The 27,634-nt window shown below is 51.7% G+C and overlaps 14 protein-coding genes across 14 annotated transcripts; 6 read left to right on the top strand and 8 right to left on the bottom strand.

Annotated features, from left to right (window-relative positions):
• Positions 1–1,388: 1,388 nt before the first annotated feature.
• Positions 1,389–2,891, bottom strand: AYL99_11303 (S-(hydroxymethyl)glutathione dehydrogenase; the record flags this gene model as incomplete). Its single annotated transcript, XM_018842809.1, has 7 exons — positions 1,389–1,500; positions 1,560–1,657; positions 1,732–2,386; positions 2,440–2,575; positions 2,626–2,740; positions 2,797–2,811; positions 2,868–2,891. 7 exons carry the CDS (start codon positions 2,889–2,891, stop codon positions 1,389–1,391), a joined length of 1,155 nt encoding a protein of 384 aa, XP_018688222.1.
• A 710-nt stretch (positions 2,892–3,601) lies between these two features.
• On the top strand, positions 3,602–7,522 carry AYL99_11302 (hypothetical protein; the record flags this gene model as incomplete). The annotated part of the gene is made up of 2 exons (XM_018842808.1): positions 3,602–7,317; positions 7,372–7,522. The coding sequence occupies 2 exons, from the start codon at positions 3,602–3,604 to the stop codon at positions 7,520–7,522; spliced, it is 3,867 nt and encodes a 1,288-aa protein (XP_018688221.1).
• Positions 7,523–7,773: 251 nt separating this feature from the next.
• On the bottom strand, positions 7,774–8,650 carry AYL99_11301 (ATP synthase subunit 4, mitochondrial; the record flags this gene model as incomplete). Its single annotated transcript, XM_018842807.1, has 3 exons — positions 7,774–8,022; positions 8,083–8,555; positions 8,620–8,650. The coding sequence occupies 3 exons, from the start codon at positions 8,648–8,650 to the stop codon at positions 7,774–7,776; spliced, it is 753 nt and encodes a 250-aa protein (XP_018688220.1).
• Positions 8,651–8,963: 313 nt separating this feature from the next.
• AYL99_11300 (hypothetical protein) lies at positions 8,964–9,848 on the top strand (the record flags this gene model as incomplete). Its single annotated transcript, XM_018842806.1, has 1 exon — positions 8,964–9,848. The coding sequence occupies one exon, from the start codon at positions 8,964–8,966 to the stop codon at positions 9,846–9,848; it is 885 nt and encodes a 294-aa protein (XP_018688219.1).
• Positions 9,849–10,769: 921 nt separating this feature from the next.
• Positions 10,770–11,171, bottom strand: AYL99_11299 (hypothetical protein; the record flags this gene model as incomplete). Its single annotated transcript, XM_018842805.1, has 1 exon — positions 10,770–11,171. One exon carries the CDS (start codon positions 11,169–11,171, stop codon positions 10,770–10,772), a length of 402 nt encoding a protein of 133 aa, XP_018688218.1.
• Positions 11,172–11,597: 426 nt separating this feature from the next.
• Positions 11,598–11,945, bottom strand: AYL99_11298 (hypothetical protein; the record flags this gene model as incomplete). Its single annotated transcript, XM_018842804.1, has 1 exon — positions 11,598–11,945. The coding sequence occupies one exon, from the start codon at positions 11,943–11,945 to the stop codon at positions 11,598–11,600; it is 348 nt and encodes a 115-aa protein (XP_018688217.1).
• Positions 11,946–11,991: 46 nt separating this feature from the next.
• AYL99_11297 (hypothetical protein) lies at positions 11,992–12,498 on the bottom strand (the record flags this gene model as incomplete). The annotated part of the gene is made up of 1 exon (XM_018842803.1): positions 11,992–12,498. One exon carries the CDS (start codon positions 12,496–12,498, stop codon positions 11,992–11,994), a length of 507 nt encoding a protein of 168 aa, XP_018688216.1.
• A 1,248-nt stretch (positions 12,499–13,746) lies between these two features.
• AYL99_11296 (hypothetical protein) lies at positions 13,747–15,652 on the bottom strand (the record flags this gene model as incomplete). The annotated part of the gene is made up of 6 exons (XM_018842802.1): positions 13,747–14,381; positions 14,459–14,699; positions 14,752–15,146; positions 15,216–15,275; positions 15,336–15,486; positions 15,542–15,652. 6 exons carry the CDS (start codon positions 15,650–15,652, stop codon positions 13,747–13,749), a joined length of 1,593 nt encoding a protein of 530 aa, XP_018688215.1.
• A 693-nt stretch (positions 15,653–16,345) lies between these two features.
• On the top strand, positions 16,346–17,352 carry AYL99_11295 (hypothetical protein; the record flags this gene model as incomplete). The annotated part of the gene is made up of 3 exons (XM_018842801.1): positions 16,346–16,564; positions 16,648–16,928; positions 17,025–17,352. The coding sequence occupies 3 exons, from the start codon at positions 16,346–16,348 to the stop codon at positions 17,350–17,352; spliced, it is 828 nt and encodes a 275-aa protein (XP_018688214.1).
• Positions 17,353–17,889: 537 nt separating this feature from the next.
• On the bottom strand, positions 17,890–18,507 carry AYL99_11294 (hypothetical protein; the record flags this gene model as incomplete). The annotated part of the gene is made up of 1 exon (XM_018842800.1): positions 17,890–18,507. The coding sequence occupies one exon, from the start codon at positions 18,505–18,507 to the stop codon at positions 17,890–17,892; it is 618 nt and encodes a 205-aa protein (XP_018688213.1).
• Positions 18,508–19,605: 1,098 nt separating this feature from the next.
• On the top strand, positions 19,606–21,349 carry AYL99_11293 (hypothetical protein; the record flags this gene model as incomplete). Its single annotated transcript, XM_018842799.1, has 5 exons — positions 19,606–19,662; positions 19,740–20,353; positions 20,403–20,515; positions 20,564–20,636; positions 20,698–21,349. The coding sequence occupies 5 exons, from the start codon at positions 19,606–19,608 to the stop codon at positions 21,347–21,349; spliced, it is 1,509 nt and encodes a 502-aa protein (XP_018688212.1).
• A 364-nt stretch (positions 21,350–21,713) lies between these two features.
• On the top strand, positions 21,714–24,139 carry AYL99_11292 (hypothetical protein; the record flags this gene model as incomplete). The annotated part of the gene is made up of 3 exons (XM_018842798.1): positions 21,714–22,823; positions 22,884–23,135; positions 23,204–24,139. 3 exons carry the CDS (start codon positions 21,714–21,716, stop codon positions 24,137–24,139), a joined length of 2,298 nt encoding a protein of 765 aa, XP_018688211.1.
• A 302-nt stretch (positions 24,140–24,441) lies between these two features.
• Positions 24,442–26,122, bottom strand: AYL99_11291 (hypothetical protein; the record flags this gene model as incomplete). The annotated part of the gene is made up of 5 exons (XM_018842797.1): positions 24,442–24,493; positions 24,546–25,018; positions 25,086–25,310; positions 25,367–25,488; positions 25,912–26,122. 5 exons carry the CDS (start codon positions 26,120–26,122, stop codon positions 24,442–24,444), a joined length of 1,083 nt encoding a protein of 360 aa, XP_018688210.1.
• Positions 26,123–26,470: 348 nt separating this feature from the next.
• Positions 26,471–26,911, top strand: AYL99_11290 (hypothetical protein; the record flags this gene model as incomplete). Its single annotated transcript, XM_018842796.1, has 2 exons — positions 26,471–26,594; positions 26,688–26,911. 2 exons carry the CDS (start codon positions 26,471–26,473, stop codon positions 26,909–26,911), a joined length of 348 nt encoding a protein of 115 aa, XP_018688209.1.
• Positions 26,912–27,634: the final 723 nt, after the last annotated feature.

Raw genomic sequence — 27,634 nt, 5'->3', positions numbered from 1 at the left:
CAGATACTGAGATGTTGCGTCGAGTCCAAGATAGGTACACGACCACAATCAACAGAAGGTGGTTCAAACCGAAGAAGAATTAGGACGAGGTCAAAGAAATGCGAGTTCCCTGATGAAAAGACTGGTGAAACAACTTGCGCTATAGACTAGCCTAACCCGATGCTCCAGAACTCGTTCCAAGCTTCCACGTCTCATGCACATCGCAGACCGCCGAATATTGATCGCCTCAGGGGCCAGCTGCTGGTGGAACTCAGCGCCACGTTTACCAATAACAAATGGTGAATGGAGGCCTAGTAGCCTTACAACGACCACCAAATAGCCAGGGCTACGGCCATGAATTCGGCATTGACAGGCTCCGATCTTAGCACCACTGACGAGTTCCGGGGAGCCGGGGGCGCCTGCACAACCGCTCAATTAAGCCCCCCTGCTGGCGTTAATTTACCGATGATAATTATTGCCTCAGCGCCCTTTGACGACCAATCTGAGAGGACCTTGACATGTCGTGCCGTTACGACCCTTTTTCAAAGGGATGAGAAAGGCTCTGCTACCACTGCCCACCACTGCCACGTGTGCTTGTCTCACAGTAGTACTAAGCAAGGAGGGTACGAGGTATTTTCTGTCACACACACTTTCATCTTCCCCCAGATGATTGCATGACCTCGAGATAACAAGCAGACGTTTTATCCCTTGACCTAGGTTCATCACAGCAGCATTCAAAAGTGAGAGATGCTGAGGTCGGCACGCGCCCAAAGGAGGGGCTGAACTACGTACTTTACTCGGTGCCTTGCGTGCTTTTTTTGTTTCGATCTGCCGTTGACACAAATTTTCCCAATTGCCGAAGTCCAAGCGCAAGATGCAGGTCGGTCCGGTGTGGCAATCAATCAGCCGCCTCGGAAGCGGGAAGTCTTACCATGGGGCTTGCAGTCACTGTGGCAGGTTGTTCTGTGCTCCGGTGGCGCAGGAATCTTCCTTCTCACGGTTTGCAGGAAACACTGCGTGGGGAAATGAACGCGAGAGGACGTGCTCGTGCCCAATAATCTCGAGGATGTAACATGGCACTGGTGAAGTAGTAAGTCTTTGCACAAACACGGTCCTGCAGATCTGAACAACCATGAGAGAATAACTTTAGACCTACACACCCTTCAAAGGAGCGCTATTGGTGGTGGTAGCTCGGAGCAAAGGTCGAAGCAGCAATGCTAGGCTTGATTTGAATCTCCCCTTAAAAGAGGGCGGTCTGTTATGTTCGATACTCGATACATGAGAAGGTATTTTCTTTTCCTCCGACGCCATCAATACTTAACGTCTCTTTCCCGCCATCGGCACTGCGACACGGAGTCCACGGTCTGAAATCTTATCATAGTTCATAGCTTGCTTTCCCCCGAGTGTGGTCATTCTTGTTTCGCGCCCATATCAACCACGCATCGGATGCAGTCGCCGGCATGCATGTCATGGAATGCATCGTTGATCTTGTCAAGAGGCTGGCGATGCGTGATGAACTCGCTTTGCAAACAGTCAGAAACGAATAGAGGCGCGGGGACAGATGAGCACCAGATACTTACTTGACCTTGAGCTTGCCATCCATGTAATCTTTAACGAGTCCTGGGAGCTGAGAACGACCTTTCACACCGCCAAAAGCACAGCCTCGCCACACACGGCCCTGCACAAGGTTGTCAGTCTGTTGAGGCCGGAACCGGTAGCGTTTTGAGCACGCGTGGAACAGCGAGAACTTACAGTGACCAATTGGAAGGGTCTAGTGGAGATTTCAGCGCCGGCAGGGGCAACGCCGATGATGATGGACTGGCCCCAGCCTTTGTGGCATGCTTCAAGAGCAGCCCTCATGACCTGGACGTTGCCAGTGCAGTCAAAGGTGTAGTCGCATCCACCATCCGTCATCTCAATCAATTTGTCTTGGATAGTCTGGCCATTCAACTGGGTAGGGTTGACAAAGTCTGTCGCACCAAACTTTTCGGCCCATTCTTTCTTCTTGTCGTTGACGTCCACCACGATGATCTTGCCCGCCTTGTTCTTCACGGCACCTTGGATGACCGAAAGACCAACACAGCCGGCGCCGAAAACAGCGATGTTGGAGCCTTGCTCCACGTTGGCCGTAATCACTGCTGCCCCGTAGCCGGTGGTAATGCCGCAGCCAAGTAAGCATGTGCGATCCATGGGAGCCTTGTCGGTAATGGCCACGACGGAAATATCGGCGACGACGGTGTACTGGGAGAAAGTCGACGTGCCCATGAAGTGCAGAAGATCTTTGCCTTTGCACTTGAACCTTGAGGTGCCATCTGGCATCACACCTTTGCCCTGGGTAGCTCGGATCTTCCCGCACAAATTGGTCTTGCCAGATATGCAAAATTTGCATTCCTTGCATTCCGGGGTGCTTGCCAACGTCAATTTGGTTCTCAACCTGTGCAGAGGAGGGGCTAGACATACTAGAGTGCAACAACGTGGTCTCCAGGCTTTACGGAGGTGACGCCCTCACCCACCGATTCCACGATCCCAGCTCCCTCGTGTCCCAGAACGATAGGGAATGCCCCCTCGGGGTCCTTCCCGGAAAGCGTATATGCATCTAGCTCCTCTTTCAGTTCCCGATTCTTACCCGCAGCAGGTTCAGCATACCCGTGTGACAGACTCCGGTGTAGTAAATCTGGATGCGGACTTCGTGGGCTTTAGGAGGAGCAACCTCGATATCCTCAATCGAAAGGTCCTTGCCGGCCTCCCAGGCAACGGCAGCCTGCACAGAGTCAGGTGTTGTCAGCGGCTGGGGGGCAATAGGAGGTCATTGTTTACCTTGCAAGTAATGGTCTGGCCGTTCGCAGAGTCAGCACGTGAATGGGATGTCCAGGGGCATTGAACGTCACCTTTCCAACAGTATCAGCAGACATCTTGATGGATTTGGTTGGAAAAAGTTGATTTCAACAAAGGTCGCAGTTTAAAAGTAAGAATGCAGAGGAGTGACGGAATCGTCAGGAAGTAGAAGATATCAATATGCCGGGTGTGGGGAGAATGTTATTTTTCAAGTGAGCAGTCTGAGGTGGGGTTCGCATAGCTATGATGATATTGCTGAAGAGGGGCCGGCGAGAAGCCATCGGATATGCAGAAGAGAGAGGGCCAGAGCACCATCCGGGATCACACCCGGCCACTTTTCGTATAGATACGGCTATTTTGGATAAGACATGGACTATCGTTATATCCTGGCGAAATGTGTTGGAGCCTTTGGGCCGTCCCTGCGAACCTGGTGCCGTCTTGGTGGTATGTTGTTGCAGATCAATTCGATGAACCGAATGTGGAAATCATGACAAACAAACCCCTCCCTGGTTATGGTGGTAGCAGCAGTAATAGCAGAAGCAACCCCTGGTGCCCCTCCCTAGTGCCTTCATGGCTCTCTACGAGATGCCTAATCCATCCTTGTTCGCCTGGCAGTGGCCGACCTCGGAGAGAATTGCCCGAATAGGTTAAATGAAGCTGGGTGGCCATCGGGGTTACTGGCTTTACTGCCGTAAAAAAGTTAGCACAAATCTGAACACCACCAAACGAACCTACGTGTCTCCCGATCCACACAAGGCTGATGGCAGTTGATAGTTGGCCATGCGAGATGAACAACTTCAGCTCGCAGGAAGCATCACATCCGGCAGGCGATGGCTCTTCCACCGCGCCGCGATTTGTCTCCATGGCCGAGAACCCTCCAGTCGCATCACATGGACCGGTGCCGGTCGCGTTTGATGGCTACGTTCCTAGCCTTGCGAGAACTCTTCGAGGATTGCCGCCACAGCCCTCACTGCCAAGCTCAGCGTCCTTGCACCAGACCTTATCTGCAAGACGAGTGGTTTTCCACGACCATACATCGTTAATGCAGCATCCAGCGCCGCCATCAAATTACAGCTTTGCATTCTCTCGACCACTCCTCGCGTCTGAATCATATGTGCTGGATCCTCCCTTTTATCCTCAACAGCCATTGACCCAGCTACAAAATGCGTCCCCGTTCCTCCCCAGTGCAGCTGAGGATAATCCTACGGGATACATACCGTTCACCGCCGAGGTACTCCACTTCCACACCGGCCGTAACCAAGGCTCAAGTCAGAATAAAGAGCAACTGTCGATGCTGGAGGCGGCACCGGCTGAAGAAGACAGTGACACCTCTGTTGACGATCACGGAGTCCCAGGGTCGTCCCTAGAACCTGTTGAAAACGGCGGCGTCCTAGCCACCAAACCAAGGAAGCGAGGCCGCCCAAAGTTGGAGGTGTCATCCAGTCAACCCAGGAAGCGACGAAAGAAGGGCACAGGGCCTCGGGGTGGCTGGAGTAAAGGCTTGAAAATTGGCCCTCGACCAACCCTCGATCCAGGGCCTGAATTCAATGACCTCTACGGCCAGGCGGCGACTGCCTTCATCGACGATCGAGATACCGAGAAAGCACTTGAATTGGTTTTGCAGGCTATCGCAGTCAATCCAGAAATTTATTCAGCTCACGCCCTGCTCTCCGAGATATACTTTTCTCGAGACGAAGATGATAAGGCAATCGCGGCACTTTTTAGCGGTGCTCACACCATACCAACAGATCCAGAAGTATGGATTCAAGCGGCCAATGCGTGTCTTGAGAGATCAAAGGGAAACCGAGAGACTGCCTTGCAACAAGCTAGTTACTGCTATGCTCGAATTATCCACACGGACCGGGAGCATTTGGAAGCCCGCTTTCAACGAGCTGCGGTCAGTAGGGAGCTCTCAAACTACACGAAAGCTCTGAAGGACCTGGAGGCCATCCTCGAGCGTATGCCCCGCAATTCTAGTGTTTTGAGGCAGATCGCAGAGATATGTATTGAAACGAGAGATCTGGAACGAGCAAAACAAGTCTATGAGAACACCCTAAGTTATTACCGGGAGAATGGGTTTGAGGGCGAAGAGTCTTTCACCTGGGCTGACATCCTGGTCTACGTGCAAATCCTTGCCCTGGAGGAGCCCCCTGACCTAGCTATTATGAACGCGCTGAAAGCTTTGAAACAACTGTCACGGTGGCTTCTGGGCAGAGAAGGAGAAGACTACTGGGATCAATTCACTGATGATGATCGAGAGTTCGACTCAGAAGATGAACCTCGACGAGCTCTCGTGCCTCAGTTTGTCCCTGACAAATATTCTCCCGATGCCTACGGCCCTGGACTTCCCTTGGAACTGAGAGTCAGGCTAGGGGTTCTTCGTCTAAGGCAGGGTGGAGATGCGTTGGACGAGGCATTGGCACATTTTGAATGGCTTGAACCAGAAGCCAAGGATGAAGGCGCAAGTGTGTATGATTACCCGGATTTGTTCCTCGAGGTTGCCCAAGCCTTGCAGGAAGCCAAAGAACCCAATCAGGCACTGCGTTATTATGAAGCTCTCAAGGACACCAACGCATATTCTCATACCGAATTTTGGTTAGGTATCGCAGCCAGCTCTTATATGTCCGGCGACAAGCTCCAAGCAATCGAGTGCTACGAGGAGGCTAAGGCCGGAGATGAGAAGTGTGTTGAGGCACGAACTCAGCTTTCGAGGCTCTACGCGAACTTCGGAGACAAGGAAAAGGCAATGGAGAATGCTCGGGAAGCGGTTCGTGTCGCTGACAGCTTGCTTCCTAAGACTGACCGACGTAAATATGAGCGCAAGGAACAGCGCCTGGCTCGCGAAGAAGCAGAGAAAGCTCTCAAAGAAGCATTTTATCTCCCTGGCGAGGTTGTTGGTGGTACCCCAGTTGATCGTATCGAGAGTAAGCTCCAGAGAATCAGGACAAAGACCTACAGGACCCGGAAGGCAGCATTACCGCTACCGGAAGACATGACCCAAAGAGAAGAGGAGACAGAAGCCGAACTGGACAATGAATACGACGAGGCCCTAGATGATCAATTTTATGGAGGGCCCCAATTCGATCAAGCTGGGCACGGAACATTGGATTGTGAAATCGCCAAACAGACAGCTCAGAACGTGGCACGCAAGCGAAAAGATCGGCAACCACCCCGTTCACGAGCGCAACTCAAGACGAGGACGAAACGAATGTCAGCAGAAGAAAGAGAAGGTCGCCGCACCGAAACGATCAACAGGCTCTATACCGACTTGGTGTATAACACAGACGCCATGAGAGCTGGCGACGAAGTTGCAAGGAATACCTGGATGGATTGTGCTGACTCCCTCATTACGGATTTCCGAAGCAACCGCCTCCTTTACACTAAAGAGCGCAATCAGGCTTTGGACAGCTTTTACGGGGAAGTCGCCAATGTCGACTCGCGCCAGAGGTGGGAGAGAGATCACGAAAACGGGAGAGATGGTGTTGAAGTGGATCAAGACTTTCCCATCCCTACCATCGAGTCGTCCGTGCCTACTGAATATCGTGAAATCGCCTTCACAAGCTGGCTGGATGTTTTCCTCGAATATGCTCTTCTCCTCGCCCAGTCTCCCGAGGCAGACGCATTTCATCGCTGCTACCCGGTTATCAACGCTGCCTTGGACTGTGTGGTTTGGAATCAAGATCAACAAGCTCTCCTGCAGATTTATGTTACATATCTTGCCTGCACTCTTGCCCTACAGGATGAAAGAACCCTTGTGAACGTGGTGTTGCGATGGTTTCTGCGCACATTCCAATTCAACTCCGAGGCCTATCGTCTCTTCGCTGCCTTAAGTTTGGTCTTTGCACGTCCGGGTACGGTGCTGCGCAGTCGCGGCATCCAGCAGGTTCTCTTCAAACAGATTGTGCAGATGGATGCGGAACTACCAGTCGATTATGAACCAGAAGGCTATGGGCCAGTACCGGCCTTCATGCGTCAGAGTGGTGCAGAGAATACCTCCCACAACAGAGACAATGATGGAGAGGCGCCTGTCCCTCATCATAAGGGCGTGCAGGGCCAGCACTATGGGCACCCAAACATCATGAGACCAAAGGAAATGAATGTCGACCTTCTGACGCTCTACGGGCATGTCTTGTACGCTGGCGGTGGGTTTGCCAGTGCGTTGTCGTACTTTTTTCGCGCGCTGTCTCTGAGCCCCGAAAACCCCGCGTTGCTGCTCAGCATTGCGCTGAGCTACATGCATGAGACGCTCAAAAAGCACAGCGAAAATCGTCAAATGTTTTTGTTGCAGGGGTGGGCGTTCTTCGAGGAGTACGCCGATGCACGGAGGCGGTGGATGCGAAAGCGGCTCCAGGAACAGCAGACCCGAAAAAGGCAGGACGCAGAAATGGTGAGGGTGGGCACAGAAGATCAAGATTGTCTGGAATTGCTGATTGAGCGGGAGATCGCGTTCAATCGTGCAAGGTGCTGGCACATGTTGGGCCTGTCGGATTTGGCTGTGCGGGCGTACGAGAAAATGCTTGCGCTCGCACTCCCTTCCACTGACTTCTCTGCGCCTAGGCCCGCCGCCTCTGCTGAGAGCGGAAAGGACAAGGACGCGAGCCGCGCGGACTTTACAATGGAAGCAGCATATGCTATCCAGACGATGTACGCTTTGAGCGGGAACCCAGAGATGGCCAGAGAAGTCACAGAAAAATATTTGGTGGTTTGACGCTACCCACCAGGCATCAATTGGGAACTGCGGGCCAACAGCGAAGATAGATTGGGTGAAATCGACGTGCTCTTTTTCTCGAGACTTCTAAAGAGAGGTATTTTATGTACAACATTGAATGCCATTCCACCGCGTCCCCGTTCCAAGGCACGTCTGGCAATGTCCACACCCTCGGGGCATCCCTCTCATTGTGTTCTCCTTCAACAACCTGGCCTCTCTTGCAGAAGGCCCCATCAATCTCCTCCCTGCATCTACTGGCTCTTGCTAGCTACCAACTTCTCAATATCCGCCACCGACTGGTTCAAAATCTGCTGCAGCACCTTGGGGTTCTCGAGCTCTTTTGTGACCTTGGCGATGATGCTGTCGGCTAATTCCTTCTGCTGCCGCTGCTTGACCTGGCCCTCATAACGGACCCAGCTGTCTAGGACGTTCTTGGCTTCGGCAGCCAGGGCGGTTTTTTGCTCAAGTTCGAAGGCCTGGGCTTCGAGTTTCGCGGTTTCCTAGAAACGAACCATCAATAAATGTATTGAGTGAGCGAGTCTGGTGGTTGGATTCTTTACCTTGGAAACATCAAACAGCTGCTTCGTAATCTCAACCACGTTGCTCAAGGGCTTGACATCCTCGATTCGTTCTTTAATGGCACTGGCGTGACTCGTCCTGGCCTCGTTCAACAAATCCTTGATTTTCTGCACCTGACCATCCGCCCAGTCCTTGTACATGGGCCCTGTGTATTTGAAGATGCCGTAGAAGACGGACAGCAGACAGAAAGCGATGACGCTCTCCTCGTTCACGACGTAGAGCTCATTGCTGATTGCCCAAATGGAGATTCCAGCGCCGGCGGAGAGAATGGCAGTTTTGCTAGCGATGGAGGACCCGGGGAGGGCGTCGACAATAGACTGAGCTGTCTTTTTTGGATCTTGCGAGGGCACGTTCGAGGAGGACTGGTGACGGATGGAGGTCAAGGGCGTGCTGGCAGCGAGAGATGGGAGGGCGCGAATTGGGAAAGAAGTCGATGCGCGGAGTTTGCTGGCTCCTGGAAGTTCAATGTCAGATCTGTTTTTGTCTACGAGGAGCTCCGGAACGTCTGGGACACTCACCAGCAGCACTCCTGGCCAGTCTAGACGCCATTGTTGTGGTGTTTGTAGCCTGAACAGTCGACCTGAAAGCTCCTGATGATAGAAGTTTGGCGGTCCGGCGACGAGAGCTTGCAATTGAGGTCTGAGTGGCGCTAATCCCCATGCGGACTAGTGCTTGGCATGCACCTGCGCCATCAAAAATTATTTCGAGGCGAGGGGCTAGGGGAGCCGCAAAGGCGCATGAGTGAGGATAACGGCCACATTCAGCACGGAGGGGTGGTGATATTCATATCTCTGTTTGTGAGGGCGACTGCTCTCTATCGCTCTCTCCTTTACCTTCGCTTCTCTTTCGCAGCTTGCTCACCATGCCGTCGTCCACAGCCATGGACTCCTACGCTGCTCAGATTGCTTCTCCCATGACCACACCGCAGCGTAAGCAATTGCTCAAGCAGCTTCAATCACACGAAGCCATCGACAGCCTCCGCCGTCCAGAAATTCTCATGGACTTCTTCACCGACAGTCTTGACATGAGAGACTTGGGCCTCGCAGTGCCGGCTCTCACAGGGCTGTTTCACCTCATCACCACAAAGAACCTCGACTACCCCTCCTTCTACCCTCGACTGTACGCACTTCTCGACAGAGATCTTCTACACAGCAAATACCGCAGCCGGGTGCTGCGTCATCTCGACATTTTCCTATCTCCAACCAACCATTTGCCGGCAGCAACAATTGCCAGTTTCATCAAGCGGCTTTCGCGTCTGTGCCTCTTTGCCCCTCCATCTGCCATCGTGGCCATCATTCCCTTCATCTACAACCTTCTCAAGCAGCATCCCACCACAACTTTCATGATCCACCGTAATCCGTACCCTCCTTATACCAAATTCAAGCACAACCTGGGCAATGACCCCTTTGATCCGAACGAGCCCAACCCACAACTCACCAACGCCATCGACTCCTCGCTCTGGGAGCTGGAGACATGCCAGTCGCACTACCACCCTACCGTGGCGAGCATCGCGCGGATTATCTCCGAGCAGTTCACGAAACAGCAGTACAACCTTGAGGACTTCCTCGACCACGGATATGCTACACTGCTCGAGAGTGAATTCAAGAAGAAGGAGAAGAAGCCACCGGTGGTGGAGTACAAGATTCCCAAAAAGATCTTTGCCGCCGCAGAGGACAGCGAAGATGATGCCACGGGACAACAGGATGGTATGGACAAATTATTGGACATGTGGGACTTTGAATGTTAGGATTATTCATTGTCACACGATTCAGCAAAGACGAAAATAGATATAGAATATAGACATAGACCAAATAGACGGGGGCTCTCTGCGATGCGTTCGAGCGATTGAGTTTTTTTCGTTATGGTGATTCATGAAAGGATGAAACTGCGGTCACGAATGAACGAACGAGTCCTTCTGTTGGAATGGAAAGGGAATTTCAACAGACTGCAGGGTAATTAATGCTTGGGCGACTGTTCGGTTGACAGTCCTTTCTCAATATCAAAGTTTTAACCCAGGGCTTCTTAATTTCATTTCATAACAAAAATCCCTATCTTGCTGTCCCTTTCGCCCTGATTCTATGGGCGGTCTATGGGAATGGAGGTCCTATTTGGGCTCTTCACAGATACGACAACCCTGCTATGGTTTGTTTTCCTTACATTTTGAGTTCTTCTCTGTCTTGACAAGAACCTTACTGCCGACCGTCGGTCCACAAAATGAGAACCTTATGTACGCCGTCCAAAACTAAGACCTCTATCTTTGCCTACACCAAACGCGGCACAATCTGTCCAACAACGCTCCGCCACGGCAGGATATTATCAGTTGCTTTAGCAGCATTCGAGGATCCACAGAGGGAACGACGAGACTTCTCATGCGGGAGAAAGTGTACAATTTTGCCCAAACAAAAGGTCTAAAGCAGAGTATCCGCGAAGTACCGTTGGCGAATCCCAAGCATGGAGCTGCTCCGGAGGGGACGGTCAGCCTAAACGGCCCGCGTGGCACATGAAAGGGATCACCGACAGCTCTCCATATTTGTTGCTTGGTAGGAGAAGATCCAGGTGCCAGCGGCGGATAAAAAATCATCAGAAGGATCCAGGGAAACTGCCGGTCTGTACTTCATCTCGATCAAGCTGCTCCTCGATCTGTTGATAGTGGTCACGCTTGAGCATCTCAACCTGCTTCCGTGATGCTGCGCTGCTTATCATGTCTTCGTATTCTCCAAATGTCGCCCCATATCCTGCCAATGACAACACATGTACTGGCAACACCTCCAGTGACCAATGCGATCACGGTATAGCACCACCCAGGACCGATGGCGTCGATGAGCGGTTGCAATGCAGCAAGTCCTGCCGCGGCTAAGGCACAGCGTAGCAGGTTCAAGGCTGCCTGGGCCGTCAACGGACGCGTCGGGTGCAGGTCGACGAGGAGCGTCCCGCACGCGTTGAACACGACGGTCATGGCGCCGCCTGTAAAGAACTGCAGGACTAGAGGAACGGAAGGGTGCAGGTGGTACTGTAGTACCCAGCCATATGCGAGGAGGGTGAGAATGGAAAGAGGAAGCAGGTAAGCCATACTCCGTAGACGGGCATGAAAGATCGGAAATGACAGTCTCTGTGACTCAGACGTTTTGGAGACCACGGCGAAGAGCAAGCCTTCGATAGTCTTGTGTGAGAATGTTTCCTTGGGAAGGAGAATACCGAGTTAAGTATATGATATATGAACAGGGCGATTTTTAAGAGAGTGTACTCGCAACTTACTCGACAATAGCGATGCAACAAAGCAGCCCGCGCCAAATGGCAGATAGATCACTCCGGCTTCGAGCTCCCTATATCCATATATCCCAATGAATAGAGACGACAGGGATGCTTGCAGGCAGCAGTATGCGCTATAGAAGACCCCATTGGTGAGAATGACGAGCGCGCTTTCTTTCTGCAGAAATATATGCACGCTTCCTAGAGGATTAGGTATCCTCCAACTTGATATGCGAGGAACGACTTCTCATGCAGGGCTGCGATATGCTCCATGTGTCGCATTGACCTGCTTTCGCCTTCTTTCCTGCCAGAAGAGCACAAGACTTTTGTTCACGACAGGGGCAGGCTGGGACCCGTTGCCGACGATGTTGCGCGCCGTTTCTGGCAGCAGGGCCGCAATGAGAATGAGGCTGAGGGCGCCTGAGATGGCCAAAAACCAGAAAGTCCGGCGCCATCCCGCCTTCTCAGCAAGGACGCCACCGAGCACAGGTCCGAGGCCAGGCGCGACATTGGGGCCGCAGCCTAGGATGCCCATGTATGATCCACGCTCAGAAGACTCGGTGATCTGATAATCGCCGTTAGATTCCTTCGTCATGATGGAGACCGTGGCCTCGGCTTGGTACACGGGCCATATGGCCCTTTCAAAGAAAAGCGGCAACCACATCACCAACGACGCCGTATCCAAGGCCGATCGTGGCAGAGCCGCCCGCACTCCGGAGCATGCGCAGCAGCAGCAGACCAGGATAGGTACCCTGCACAGCGAGGCCGACTTTGGCGACGACGTAGAGGGTGAACATGAGAAGGTAAACAGGCCGTCTTCCCACCTGGTCCGCCATGCTGCCAAACAACGTCGGTGCCACGCCGGACACGATCATGTAGGAAGTGATGGTCAAACTGACCTTAGATAGAGTAGTGTGCAAATTCTTCGCTACCTCTGTGAGGGCGGGATAGTATATGAAGCTACTCAGCGGGGAGAAGCAAGAGGCAGATGCCACCAGCAATACGATACCCAGCTTTTGTGACTTTGCCCAAAGCGAGTACGGCTGAGGTGATGGATTGTCATTATCAGTCGCTTGGGGGGTGGCATTGGGTGTGCTTGACGATTCGTCAGTTTCCAGAGCTGAGATTCGTATGGGTTTGTCTGGCATATCCTCGTTGCCATCCGGCTGGGGTAGCAGCAAGGAACGAAAAGATATAAAAGATACTTATGTATAAACCTGTAGCCCGGTGCTCAATAAGCGGGCTTTGTGGTTCGAAGACGCCTCTTGAGCCTGTGGTAACATTGGGGTTGTGGTATGTTGAAAAGTGAGAGGGAAAGCAATTACTTACTACTCCATACAAGGCATGCCACAAAAGTATTGTCCACGCTAATTTTTAGTGTTTTGACTACTTAATCAGGCCTTTCCAATCCTCAGTGTCGATAGATGAGACAAACCGTCAATGGAACTGAGCGCTGTTTCTTCGATAAACCAGGTTTTCTGATTGGTTTGACGATGTTGAGACGATGTTTTTCGAGAATTCGCGACACAGACGATATACTAACATCTGATTCATAGGCTAGAACGTCGCTAGATTTCTCTCTATCTGATCTGTCCTTTTCGAAGATCGCTGGAACATGCTTTTCAACTTCTTCAGATATCTCTCTGGGCCTTCCTGTCTTGATGCCATACTCGACGTAGTGATCAAGAATGCGAAGATCTTCCTGTGGACGATAACCACGCTGCTGTGCCTTGCGAAAAATCCTCCTGGCCTGGTGGGCTGGCACCTGAATCCACGTCTCAACTTGCTGTGGCGTAACACCGATCGATAACAAGGCGAGCGTCTGAACGCGTTGAGCGTGTGAATATCGAACGCCTGTGTGGCCAGAGGCTTGCTCCTGAGATAGAAGTCTTTGAGCTCGGTGGTTATGAGGTATTCGCGGCGGCGATCTTTCACGCTCACGGGCTTTATCTGCGTCTTCAACAGTCAATGGCATGGAAAACGTACGGGATTGACCGCAAGAAGCAAGAGACAAACCTTCCTTTATATCGCTGCCATCTTGAGGGACTACCGTTGTTGCCAGCGCAGACATGACTGCGGTGTGATTGATGAGCAAGTTGCATCCAGCCGTACTAGAATGTTTCCATTCCCCTAGTATATCGGCTAGGGAAAGGAAGTCTAGTCTTATTATAATAGGATGGCGAAGTTACTAGTCAAACACCTACAATTTAGCGTGGACAATGCTTTTGGTGCCTGCCCTCGTACATACCACCACTATCCCTTGTGATGCAGTGAATACACCTATGGGGGTTAGAAATTGTGCCTGAATCCTCCCTTGACGTTGGAGTTCCCGAACTGAGCTATATATGCTTCCATTCCCCCTCAATCACCTCCCAGCTCTCCTGCTGGTTTCGGGCCTAGAGCACCTCTCTCTTCCTGAAGCGGATGATCGGTCCATTTCGTCCTGCTGCCATATGATCAAGGAGCTGGTACTCAAGTGCGTCCGAATCAGGGCCCAGCAAACGGTCTTCCCGTCCGCCTCCCAGATACTCCAATTCGAACATCCAGACCGCACGGGCAAGGGTGAGACGCAGCTCCATCAGCGCCAGCCGCCATCCAATGCACATTCTACTTCCGTACGAGAATGGAGTCAGCGCTTCGTGGCACTGCTTGACGGCTTCCTCGCTCGTCTCTCCGGGCAGCCAGCGCTCCGGGATGTGTTTGTGCGGGCAAGGATAAATCGTGGCATGGTGGTGGATAGTGTAAATAGGGACGGCTAGGTCGACACCTTGAGGGAAATGTTCACCGCAGACGTCGAGGCCGCCAGGCAGGACCTCGCGAGGCAAGATTCCCGGCAGGCTGGGGCTAATGCGAAGAGTCTCATTGACCACGGCGTGCAGGTATCGACACGAGTCCAGAGCAGGTCCTAGTCGAATAGCATCGGCATTGGGGAAGGTGGACCGCACCTCAGCGGTGAGCTTTGCTAGTGTCTTGGGATTCTGAGTGATGTAGAAGAAGTTGGCCGCAAGTTGGGTGGCAGTGGTATCCGAGCCTATTTCCACAAGGAGAGACATAGTCAGCATGTCTTTTCTTTTACACTTACTCTCGCTACCCTCTTGCGTGTCGTACCTCCAATAATCAATGTCCTTGCCTCCGAGAAGATCTCTCGCGGATCGGAATAGGATTGGCGGCCATCCTTTTCTTTGGCGTTGCTCAGATACCAAAAGAAGTCCCTGCGATTTGGATCGGCCTTGAGCCTGTCTTCAGCCTGCTTCTTTGCGTATTTGATCAGTTCTGACCCTCGTTTGACGATGTCGGGAAAGAAAATCTTGTCCAGTCCCCATCTATTGACAAAGGGACTCGAGCCGGCCTAGGACGATGAAGGTTAACCTGATATCTTTTGGGAATAATGTGGTTCATACAATCAGTTCACGGTGCACGGCCCCATCGATAATCTCTGGGAGTTCTCTGCTTTCATCCCCGGCAAGCATACCGAAGTCTTTCCCAAATACTAGATCTGCCATGACATCGAAGGTCAGATAGTTGCTCCATCTACCCATGTCGGCCGTCCAACATTGCGCCTCGCTCTGGAAAGTTTCCTCTCCAGAGGCTGCATGGAACATTCGGCGGATGTGGAATTGCATGTAGTCCTCCATCGTCGCCAGCGCGGGGTCAGTGAATGCTGGGGCCAGGACACGTCGTTTACGTGCATGGAGCTGTCGATCACGGGCATTGAATGTGCTTTCGATCCCCGAATGCTCAATGGCCGGTTGGTAAAAGACGGACTTGATGACATTCTGGTTGACCCCGTATATTTCTATGACAGTGTCAATGAGCATTCGCCCTTGTGGGAATGATTCTGAATGCTGCACCTCGACACACGTACCCTTTATGGCCCCGGCATCATTGACCGTGACCAGATTGGGAGCAAGCCGTACAAATTTGCCTGACAGGGTCAACTTTGAAAGCAGAAGATCTCGACCGAAAGCTTTCCTGGGCTGCTCACCATATTTCTGATGTGCATAGTACATATCTAGATGTCTGTCTCCTTTGTAGGCATGGTACACGGCATACCAGTTAGTGATTCTGGCTAGCAAAGGCCCCGGGTATTTGGCCAGCGGGTGGAAATAAAGGCGGTACACGATCAGGGCCAAAATCTTGTTCAACCCTCGTTAGCAAAAGATACGATCGGTGGAACCTGGATGGTCATACGTAGAAGACGAGAGACAGTAATGGCAATGTCAGTTTCCAAGCCAAAGGGATTGCCCAAAGGGTCTGCATGAGCTTTGCAGACCCATTTCCAGATAGTGCTGACTCAAACATGGTTCCAGTGATTGTCAGAGGAACGCTCGAGAGAGACAGCGGTGTGGAGTATTAGTCGCTGACTGCACAATCAAAGGCCCTCAACTTTTCAATATGATGCCCTTTTAACGAACAGCTCTACGCACTGCTTTTCCGCACTTCGCAATCCAAGCCGAACTTCAGTTTCCAGCTCCGTCCTCTCAGGGTCGCCTTGATGTAGCCATCTCGCTGGAAGGTCGAACCCCTCCTCGCCATGCATGTCCCTCTCCGAGATTTCGGTAGCACCAGCTTAATAATAAATCGGAGGGGGGGTGTTCGGTAACGGAACACGAAGGCGTCGTAAAACATAAGGTTGGAGAAGGGAGAGAGAGGCACGAAGAAGACTTTCCCCCCTAGTCCCGAAACCCCGTGGGGTGACGACAAGGCTACACCATAAGGGGCAGAAAGCATTGGCGGGAATGACCAGACAATGTTCCGTCTGTTTCGGAACCACATTTAACATATTTATAATTTGATATATCGACAAGTGAGGTTGTGCAATTACCAACGTGACTTACACGATACATTGCTCATACCAACGCAGCAAGGATTCCGCCCTCTGCCCCTGTAGTCCTCGTCAGACCATTTATACCTTCAGTAGCCATGCTGGAGCCGATATTTGTCTCGGTCACCAAGCATACGAAAGTTTGATAGTTACGTTGGCGAACACACGACATGGCTCGGGATACGAATGGCTCTCCCAATGGGACACCCTATACCTTGTACCACAATTACTATTCCATCTGCTCGATTATGATGCGTTACCTGATGCGCATTCGCGGTGATCCCGCCAGTCCCGCCGTCAAAATGGATGTGACGGAACACAACGTCGATATCTTCAGTGAAGAGCAATTCAGTGAGGACTATTTGCTGAAGGTGAACCCGAACGGCCAGGTACGTCTCGGATGAGGTGAAGAGCAGAGCTAGAAGAAGTGTTATCAGCGGAGAGTGCTGACCCATCTCTCTAACTCCACCAGGTACCGGTGCTCGGAAGCCCTGTCGCTTTCTCCTTTCCACTTGCTCAGACGACTGCTATCAGCGCTTACGTTTCGGAACGTTATCCTGCTCTTCTTCCAAAAGCTCATGCCGAAACCATCGAGAAATCCCTGAAGCAGATGCATGATCTTAACTTCTTCACCCTCTCTTTCCTAAAGAGCCCGAAGCTCGCTTCTGGCTTCGCGGACGTCGCACTCAAAAGGTTGGCCAGAAACGACATCAGTGAAGAGTATCGCAAAGCGTTGGAGTATAAGCTGATGATGTAAGTATTTCATCGTTACCCAGTCTCAGTGTCATTTTGGCGTTGCGACTGTCGGTCATCCCTGATACTCTAGGCTAATCACAAGTGGTCTACCAGTCTGAAAAGGGACAAGGTCGATGCACTCCACCCCGAGAAAATTCACAGCGAAGTGAACAAGGCCGTTGCATACCTGGAAGAGGTAGCATCGTACCTTGAGCCTGAAGCTGGGCCTTGGATGTTTGGACAGCCGAGGCCCACGGCTCTTGATGCGCATCTTGTTGTTATGATAGCAAGACTACAGGATGTCGGACGAGGCAGCATCATTCCAGATGCCTTGAAAGAATATGCAGAGAAAGCCACGAGCACTCCTGAATGGATTGAGGTTATGGAAGGGAGAAGAACCATGTATGATGGGTCTGGGGCCGGACTGGTGCGTCAAGATTAGATAGAATTGCGCAAGACGACGGATCATCATCACGCCGTACCCCAATTATGAGACATGAAAGAGTCCTGTACCAGGATTTTTGTCACTACCTCGCTGAATTAACACCTGGAATGTGGTAGTAGCCGCTTCTCAGACTCCGAACGAGCCCTTTTGCGCTGGACCACGCGTTCTGGACAATTAGATGGCTGCAGTTGACGGTCGCCTCTTCATGAGGGTGATGATATCGGTCACCAGCTGGGGGTGATCTGTCGTTCCCACGAGTAGACCGCCGCTTCGTGGATATATCTACGTGTATATGTCTGTCTGTGTAAGGCTGTCCCAACTTCGCCATCCATATCGAAACCAGGTTCGTGGTACCTGTGGAATGGTGCTTTCAACGACAGGGAACACGTTCCCCCAGTATCTATCATTTTGTAGATGATCCATACTATTTACTGCCGCTTCGAGGTGAGCTGTTTTCTAACCTTTCTTCTATTTCTGCCGTTCTCCAACTTGAATGCACAAACCATAAGATATTTAATGCGCCTCTCCTCAGCCTCATCCGATAATGGCCAATCTCTCCTCAAGAGGCTTCTTTTCCTTCGCTGACGGCAGGTCTCCTACTGGCTTCCCGATGACCATCTGCGACAGCAGTTGCCACTGAGGGGGGATTTTCTCGGCCCACGTCTCCTGCACCTTCTCGTCGATGATGGGATTATAGTGTTGCACATTTGCTCCCAACCCCTCTGCTTCCAGCGCCGTCCAGACCAGCAATTGGTGCATGCCATTAGTCTGTTCCCGCCAGCCTGCAAACTTATCGGCATACATCTTGAACGCTTGCAGAGGTTCGAAGGGCCTCGGGTCCTCGAAAAAGAGGATCGTGCCGTAAGCTCCCTGGAATCCAGCAATTTTGGCTTCGGTTGCCTGTGCCTGTTCCGCTGCGACGAGGGGTTTCACGGCGCCACGGACGATGTCCCATAGTTTTCGGTGTTCGTCTCCCAGCAAGACAATGATGCGGGTGCTTTGGGTGTTGAAGGCTGACGGAGTAGCTAGGAGGACTTTCTGGACGATCTCCTCGAGCCTTTTCTTGGAGATGGTGCTTTCACCGGAGAGCTTGTAGACCGATCGTCGTTCCGCAACCGCGGCAATGAGGCTATCTGCAGTATTTGGCGACATGATTAGGGGTTCGGGGGAGGAGCAGATCTGGTGGCTTAACAAAAGTTGCTGGCACCTGAGACCTTTTCGGTGACAAGGTTGTGGAAGTCCTACAAGTTCATATATGGCCCGCATATGTGGGATTTACTTTTTCTCTTCTTTGATCAGTACTGCCCGTAGTCTTCGGTGTGGTCACAGCTGGTGAGGCTCTGGGCATCATGGGTTGGCGACTTGGTAATCCGGGCGGAAACATGCCGACAACCAAGACCATCTTCCTCGGCACTTAATTGGTAATCGGAACATATAACACCAGTTCGGAAGATTCCGAATTCGAAGTGGGACGCCCGAGTATGTGGAGAAGGTGAGTGAACTGTACTGAGTGCGAGGTACACTGCGCTCGACGACCAACATTGAAAATAGCCCCCTTACACCTTGAGTACGGAACTGCCAACAGGTGGATGAAAGTCGGGGTTTTCCCGAACCAAGACCCGGAGCTGTCAGCATCGAGACAACCTGGAGACAAGAATGACCTGAGGCTGCTCGACAGCATTGCCAACATCTTGGGTTCTGGCAAATGGCCATATGTCCGCTGTTCGATGTTTTTCTGAAGATTAAAGCTTGGTTATCGTCCTCTGAGGTTGCTCATACGTTCAGTTGCAAGCATACCGAAAGACTATGACAGACATACCAACCCGTGAACATCGCAGAATGAGCGCCGATATATTGGAGGTTGACCACTTAATTGTTGGAGCAGGTCCTGCTGGGGCATCACTGGCTTGTTTTCTGGGCAAATATGGTGAGTTTCTCAACGTTTTGGCCCAATTGAGCCCTAGATTCACAGTCTGGATCATCTAACCGACAGGTTTTGGATGATAGGATTCAAAGGGTTGATCATAAGCTCTGCTCCATCTTCAGCGAATACGCCTCGAGCTCATATCATCAATCAACCTGCTATGGGTAAGCTGGCCATCTGTTTAATGCAGAACTCCGTTTTCTAAAACCGTGTCTTTGGGAATATCCAAAGAATGCATCCGCGACTTGGACATGGATATGGAAAACGAGTTCCTGAAACTTGGCCACGCCGGCCCCGAGAAGGGGCTGACACGTTGGTGCAGCACCATGGCAGGGAGGGAATTCGGTCGGATCAGTTCATGGGGCAGTGGTCCCAAGCGAGGGGTGCGTTATGAGTATCTGAACTTTCATTAGAGGTATGTGTGTGTGAAGATCATTGACCGGGGCATGGCTTCATATAGGGCGATTTCGAATTGCACAGTCCTTGCACGCATCTGGAGTTCCCTCAGACCCTCGCAGAGCCAATACTTCTCAGATACGCCACTCAACACGGTTTCCCGTGTCGGTTTGGCACTCGACTGACTCGATTTGATACTTCGGCACCAGACTCGGTCCTTGCTGAAGTCGAAGATCGGATCTACGGCACAACACAGAAAATCAGATGCAAGTATCTTTATGGCGCCGATGGTGCCAAAAGCATCGTCGTCCAACTGCTTGGATTACCAATGTCCATCAAACCGAGCCAAGGGATCGCCCTGAATGTTTTGCTTCGAGCTGATCTATCGGACATCATGAAATCGCGAGTTGGGAATCTACACTATGTCATCCAGCCTGACGTCGAGCAGCCTGACTTTGCCGGGTGGTCAATCGTGAGAATGGTCAAGCCGTGGTATGAATGGCTGGTGATCATGATGTACAAGCCAACTTGTGCGGCAGATTTCATGCCAGAGAAAAAGCAGGTCGAGGACCAAGTCAAATCCGTGATAGGTGATGCGTCGATACCCGTCGACATCCTCAGAATAGACAAGTGGATTATCAACGAGACTGTGGCGGAATGCTATAGCAAAGGACAGGTGTAAGAGTCATACCCTTTGTCACCTGCAGAACATTACTGAGTTGGACAGATTTTGCCTTGGGGACGCAGTGCATCGGCATCCTCCAATGAATGGACTTGGATCAAACACCTGCATCCAAGATGCTGCCAACCTGGCGTGGAAGATTGCTCTGGTCGAAAAGGGTATGTTTTACCCCCCAGATACTCGGCTGGCTCATTGACGCACGACAGGAGTCGCGGGACGATCCCTGCTGGATAGTTACACCGTCGAGCGCGCACCAGTAGGAGCTGGTGTGGTTGCCCGGTAGGCTCCTCGACCCTTTTGGCAATGTAGAGACGTCCGCGACTAACGGCTTCGATTCTAGGGCGAATTCTTCTCTGAGGGAACATATACCTATCTTTGAATCCCTTGGGTTTCTCAATCCTTCTTTGCAAGAACGGAAGCAACAATTGGCCATTCTGGATGAGGTATCCGAACGTGGCCGAAGTCGCCGCCAGCAACTTATCAACTCGATTGATTACACGTGTCACGAGTTCCTGGCACAAGGATCCGACATGGGACAGCGATATGAATCGTCTGCCATCTTCCTTGACGGCGCAGGAGAGCCTCCAAAGCCACCTTCAGATCCGGTCTTATATTACGAGCCACATACATACCCTGGAGTGAGACTGCCACATGCCTGGCTGAACACGAGCATTCCTCAAAAGCCAGTGTCCACATTAGATCTGAGCGGCAAAGGCCGATTCACCCTCTTTATTGGTCACGGAGGAGACATGTGGAGGGACGCTGCCGCCAAAGTTAAAGAAAGCCTGGCTGTGGACGTGGCAGTATTTGCAGTTGGCTTTGGTTTGGAATATGAAGCCGTCTACAACGACTGGTATCATCGCCGCGAAGTCAACGAAGACGGCTGTGTCTTGGTGCGTCCCGACAATTTTGTGGCGTGGAGAAGCATGAGTATGGTTGAGGACTGTACCACGACGTTGCTCGGTGTGATGAGGAAGATTTTGTGCCTTTGAAAACAGTCGGTCAATCTCATCTCGTCTTCCTAGTTGTATACACATGCTCAGCTGTGACGCCCTTTCCCGGGATGCTACCACATCAAATAACGGTGCTAGAAACTCGCCTGTAGGAGTGAGACTCAAGTCACTCTCGTACCAGAATAGGATCCAGGACAGCTCACAAGGCTACCAGGCTACTAGGCCGAGATGCCCCCCGCACGGAGAACCTCCGCACCCCCGGACTTGGATACTTGGCACGACTCCCCAGATTCCGCGCTAGGAGCCACCCTTCCTGACAAATCAACTCTCTATCCCGTCGTCTTCGAGTCTGTGGCACTTTCGAGCATTGTATTGACTACGTACATTATGGGCAGTTGAAAGCATGCCTGCTGCGTCGGATTCTCAGCCTACCGTCAACGCGAAGTCTGGGGGCAGAATTGGCAAAAAGGGGACACAGCATGCCACTGCCCGTCGGAAGAGAGAGCCTTACACAACCCAGGCCTGCAATCGATGCAAAACCGCCAAAGTTCGTTGTGATGGCCGTCTTCCATGTTCATACTGCGCAGCGCGTGACCCATCGATGTGTCGCTACATTGCACAGCAGCATTTGCCCAGTTTCTTGGTGGAAGAACGACAGGAAGAGCACGCCAACCAACCCCAACCAACCCTCGAAGCTGTCAAGCGTCCTGCAAGGACTGACTTCAACAGGGACGGTGAAGACCACTTCCATGCGTCGCTGTTGGCGCTCCTTGAGCAACAGGGCCAGAAGCTAGACCTCCTGACGGGACAAATGGCAATGTTGACCGGCGTTCAAAAGCTGCCTGACCCACTGGGTTCGAGGGAACACGGCTTCGAGGCACCTTATAAAAGGCCATTGCCCTTACTCCACAGCCAGACGAGCTCTCTATTTTGCATAAATGTGATTGACTCTGGACCCCAAAAGTTCGACAGGTCTGTAAAGCCAACCTCACAACTTGCCTCGTCGCCAACATCCACGCCGTCTCCTTTCTGGATCATCCAGGGCGAGATCATCGACGGGGAATGGAGCGACATGAGCCAGAGCGATGTGCCTGATACTCCGAACTCGGAATCACACGTGCACCTGCCCCAAATACATTCTCCCTTGAGCTTGATCCACCCGCTGGAAGAGCTAGACGACAACCATATTATGCAAACTATCGAATCGTATGGGCTTCTGGAAGGACTCATGTATCCCATTGTCGACACGGCCAACATTATGCGAATAGCGGAACGTTTTGCAGACGTGCGGGCACGTTCCTCGAATCATAAGCCGCCCGAGTTCCCGACATTAGAAATATGTCGGAGCGATCTGATTATTCTCAAACTCATTTTAGCCACAGGGCTGCTTACAGAGGGTGACATGCACAACACAATGGCGCTGAAACTTTTCCAGAGCGTCCAATCTGAGGTGGAATCAATGCTCTGGAGCGATACTATGGACCTGAAGGATTTGGTATCCATGACATTGATGGTGATGATGCCCTCCCTCGAGGTCAACCTTTAAGAAGACTGACTTGTGCCTTTCTTCCAGAGCATTTTCTATCTCCGTCGGGGAATATGGCGCCGCGGATGGCGCTTCCTGGGAAACGTCACACGAATCATCCTGGAGCTGGGGTTGAACCGAGAGATTGCGCTCGTCCGCTCGTTCCCTGATACATCAACTCGTATGTGGGCCATCAACACTATCTGGACAATTTACGTCCTGGAACGCCAGCTCAGCTACGGGCTGGGAGTGGCAAACGCGGCTCAAGAGCTCCGTCTCGAGCCAACATTCCCCCGACCTGTAAGTCCCTGAATTTTGTAGCCATTCGTTTCCAACCGCTCTTAACGGCTGACTGATGACGTGGTCAGGTTGGGGCAGTCTTCTTGACAGCCATGGCCGAGTACGCACGGATCGGGAAGCAAGCCACTGATGATCTCTTTTGTGACAGAAGAGATACTAGACCTCAGCTACTGCATAACTGGCGAGAAAAGTATGCATTTTTCCAGTACCAACTTGAACGATGGACGCAACACACCTCGAGCGACTTGGAACATACCAGTAGCGCCGGTGAAGAGGCGAGTGCAGCTCTCCATCTCGTGCGCACAACCCTCTCCTTGCGTGCAAACCATCTTCGCACCCTCATCTCCCGGGCCTTTCTCTGCTCAACTCTCCGTGACGCGGCTCCATCAGATATCTGGACCACATCTGTAGACGTGGCCGCAGACACGGTGCAAATAGTGACAGGATTAGATAATTCGAAAAAGGAATTCCGCTTCCACCAGGCCCTGTTCAACCATTTCCTCATCTCAGCTTTGGATGTCCTGCTTTTCGCGACCACGTTCGGCTCTTCAAAACGCGGAAATCCCTCTGCCAATGGAAAGGAGATCGTCATAACGGAAGCCACTCAGGTCAAAGCGCGACAGAGTTCCTTGGTCTCACTGAACCTTCTTCGTACCCTGGCTGACACCACACACCACTCCAAATATCTCTGGGAACGCATGCGAGGAGTGGCGGCTCATCTGAATTTGAATAATTATTTGTTCACTCCGACGCTAGGTCCACACGACACTTCCGGTACAGATGCAGGCCCAGAACTCTTGGAGCAGTCTGTTGCAAGAGCGCCAGCCGTCCAGGCGAACACGGACAAGAGGGCGGGGCAAGCAAATAGCATGAGTGTTAGCCAAGACGAAACCAATATCGGAGGACCAAAGCTTTCTCGCCAGACCGAGGATCACGCTGTCTGGGACTGGAGCGGAGACCTGCTCCTGTCAGAGTTTGAGTTTCTGACAGATACAGCACCCTAGCAAAAATATCCGTCCACCACCGATTCCACACCAAAAGGAGGACTTTTCAATCCTTTTTTGGAATCGACCGCGGACGGATATTTTTGCTAGGGTGCTGTACAAGCTCACTTCGACTATTTCCTTGACCGGAGAATGTTAACTGGAAACAGATAATTGCAGAGCGCTGTTTGCAAAGTATTATCTTGTAATATCCAACAAGGCAGAATTTGCCGAGTAACCTGAGAAGCAAAGAACTCCACGTTGGCACCAACATTCTGCACCGATACTTTGTTGTAGACCCATCCGCGATAACCAGACACTGGCTACTGCTGTGGTGAGTACTTGTCGATCAAATAGCGCATGTCACTCAAGATCCTGAGGCAACGTCAGCACCCAAAAATCGAGGTTCTCCGGACAGGAAACTTACAGCTGGCGGTGACTCGGTGCGGAATCTGGCCAGCCCAAGCAGTGGGCGATCTTGAATTTGATGCTATACAAGCGATTGCGGTCATCAAACTGCTCGCTCGGTTCGCTAGGAGGCATGTGCTCCAGATACTGACTATAGAACGGCTCTCCAAAACGGATGGGGTCGGCTCGCCACATGCCGAGCTCCATTTCATTATGGGCGTACATCACACTGGCATCAAACACAACAGGTAAACAAGTAGCGAGGTTGAGGCCGGCATTCTCTTCCCACAAGTCGCCATGTGTAAGGCAAGGCTTCAAGACACGGCCGTCAGCTTGGAGAGGTTCAAGAAGCTGTGGCACTACATCAGAAACAAGTTTCTGATAGGCATCTTGATACTCTGGTTGTGACCCGTTTTGGGCGATCTCTCGGTCGTAGAATTGAGTCAACAGCCTCGTGAAGTAGACGCACCAGTTGCTCTCCCAGGCGATGTTCTGCGGGTTAGGTTAGGTCCGTGGTAGGTAGTTTGGAAGAAGCCAAACTTTCCAGTGGGAAATGTACTGGTTTGATGAAGCTGGGCGATGAGGCGACAGAAGTCCTCAGGCTCGACCATTTTCGGGCCAAGTCGACGAAATCCATGATGAAGAAATAGGTTTCAGGAGAGGATTGCTTGAATTTGTCCCAGGCTATCGGTCTCGGGACAAGCTCAGGCATGTGCGAGGAGATTTCCATCATGGAGCGGTACTCTGCGTGCATCATGTCCTTCCCCTGACTCTCGGTTGCCCGCTGAGACAGATTTTGGTGAGCCGAAATGACATCGAATTGGGATAGATACCTCTTACCTTGAGAAAGTATGATTTCGTCTCCCCACATAACAGGGTTACATCGATTCGTGACGCCCTAGTCCAGGTGCCTGTGCCCAGGCTGATCACCTCCTGCTTCACCACGGAGCCTAAAGGCAACACTGACCTCAATCAGCAAGGGGTTCGCTTTTGTGATTGGCGATTTACAAACGACTGAGGACATTTTCGTCAAGAATAAAATTCCCTTCCATGCCGCGACCTATTCTTGCGCTTGAATGGCCCCTATGTTCATCCAGGCTGGATGCAGCGATGGTGCTCGCGGAACTCGTACACCTGCTTTTGACATGCTGCCTCGAAATCAAAATGTTATGTACTCACAAAGACTCCACATAGGCATTTCAGCGGCACATTCCAACTCTGCGCGGTTGCAACGGCAACCCAGATCTCTCCGTCAGAAGAACTGCTCAGAGTACACGGCCGGAAGGCAACAGGCCGGATCTGTGTCGGCTTGATTGAGGTGTGCCTCGCTGTTTATCCGATCAAGTCACATCTCGCCGGGCCACCCAGTGTATCTCCTGACTGACTTCTTTTGATGATCTTGACCAAAGAACTGCCATCAGCGGTTCCATCTACTCGACTTTCTCCCTCCTGTGGTGTATAACTGGATATGTCTGCACTATCGGAGTCGGCGAGGGCGAGGTTAGGATTGCTTAACGCCTGAGGCTGAAATTGCTGGCGTAATGCCCCCTTGAAATTGAAGAGCTCTGTGGATGCCAGGATCTTCTCAGATAGCATATTGACAACTGTGAAAACCATCGGTTAAAACTTTCTTGTCTTGAAGAGCCTTTTATCGAGCAGCTCCGTTGTTGAAAAGCCCAACATTCCTGAAGAGCCTCATGCTGCTTGTCCAACATGGCCTGCCACATCATTGGGCTTGACGAAGACCAGAGGCCTTTGAATGACTGTTTCATGGTGATGCTCCCTAAAAAAAAAGTCTCCAACGAGATAATAAGAGACCTAGGACATTACAAGATCTCGCTCCCTCCTCTCACACACTCGAACACGATTGAAATACCCTTTGATTCCCTACCAGCTCATGTGAAAACTGTCATCACAGCACCCCCCCAACTGCACCTTTTCACCATGGCCGGCAACTCTGTCCAACCGCTGCCCCGAAACCATCATCAAGTCAAATCGTTTCTTGGTCTGCCTGACGAAATTCGACTGAAAATATACGGATTCCTCTATCCCGAGATCGAGATCGACCGTACCACCCTCGTTCCCTCCATCAATCCAACTGCGCCGCGTTAAATCTGTTAAACCACGGCTTACCTCGATCTCTTATTGACCTTACACAAAGTGCGCGCGGAGGCAAAACTAGTCTTCGATACAGCCGCCGTTATTGTGACATCTTATTTGCTTACCGACACGCCGATTCCGCCCGGCTTCCCACAAACTCTCCTTCAGCGCATTTACAAGTTGATCGCCCAGGGGCATGATATCTACTTTGGCAGGTTTGGCATGACATTGGGCACCGGTTGGCTCGACCGCGATATTTGCCCAAATCTGCGAATCGTATGGTGAAAGCCCCCAAATAGCTCCGTGTTCGTACCAGAATTACATATTTTTATCTCGAGCACGGAGCCCGCTTGTGTTTATACCCTTTCTACTGTTTGGATCGCTTATCGACCCTCGAGATTACGGCGTTGTGAATGGAGACTCATATGACCTCTTGGGGGTATCCCAATCAAGATTCGCCATGGAGGCGACCAGCCGGGCGTTCATGGATCGATACAACGACTTCGTCAAACACTACGATCTGGTTGTGGAAATAACGTACCGGATCGGACTCAGGGCAAGAGCTCAAGAAGTGACACAACGCATGGGACCGTAGGTCCTTTTCGAGAAATGGCTGGACGTGGTTGTCATTTGGAACAAGAATGGGATCAGGATCGACGGTCTGCCTGACCTGCGCGGGCTCGCGTGGTGGACGGAATGAGTCGACAGATATCAACTGCCTATTTCACAGCAACACTTCATTCTCGAGACCTGTATTGAGCTACCCGAGCGGACGATTAACAGTGACAGGCCTTGGATCGTCGTTCGCTCCAGTTTGGAGAGAGTCGACTAGGATTGAGCCAGCAACCATGGCACCTCCCCATGGCAACACAGCGCTCAGGTAGGAGCAGCAGGACCATGGATGAATTTCCCAGACAACCCTGAGAAATAAGATCCTACAGACGCGCAGCTTCTCCGGTACGTTTATCGAGCTCTTGCCTCAAAAAATTGGGAGCAAATAACAACAAG

This window comes from Fonsecaea erecta, assembly GCF_001651985.1.
Source record: "Fonsecaea erecta strain CBS 125763 chromosome Unknown Scaff13, whole genome shotgun sequence".
In the NCBI taxonomy this organism is placed as follows: Eukaryota; Fungi; Ascomycota; class Eurotiomycetes; order Chaetothyriales; family Herpotrichiellaceae; genus Fonsecaea; species Fonsecaea erecta.
The sequence above is the reverse complement of the archived record's forward strand: the minus strand, read 5'-3'. Positions and strand labels throughout refer to the sequence as shown.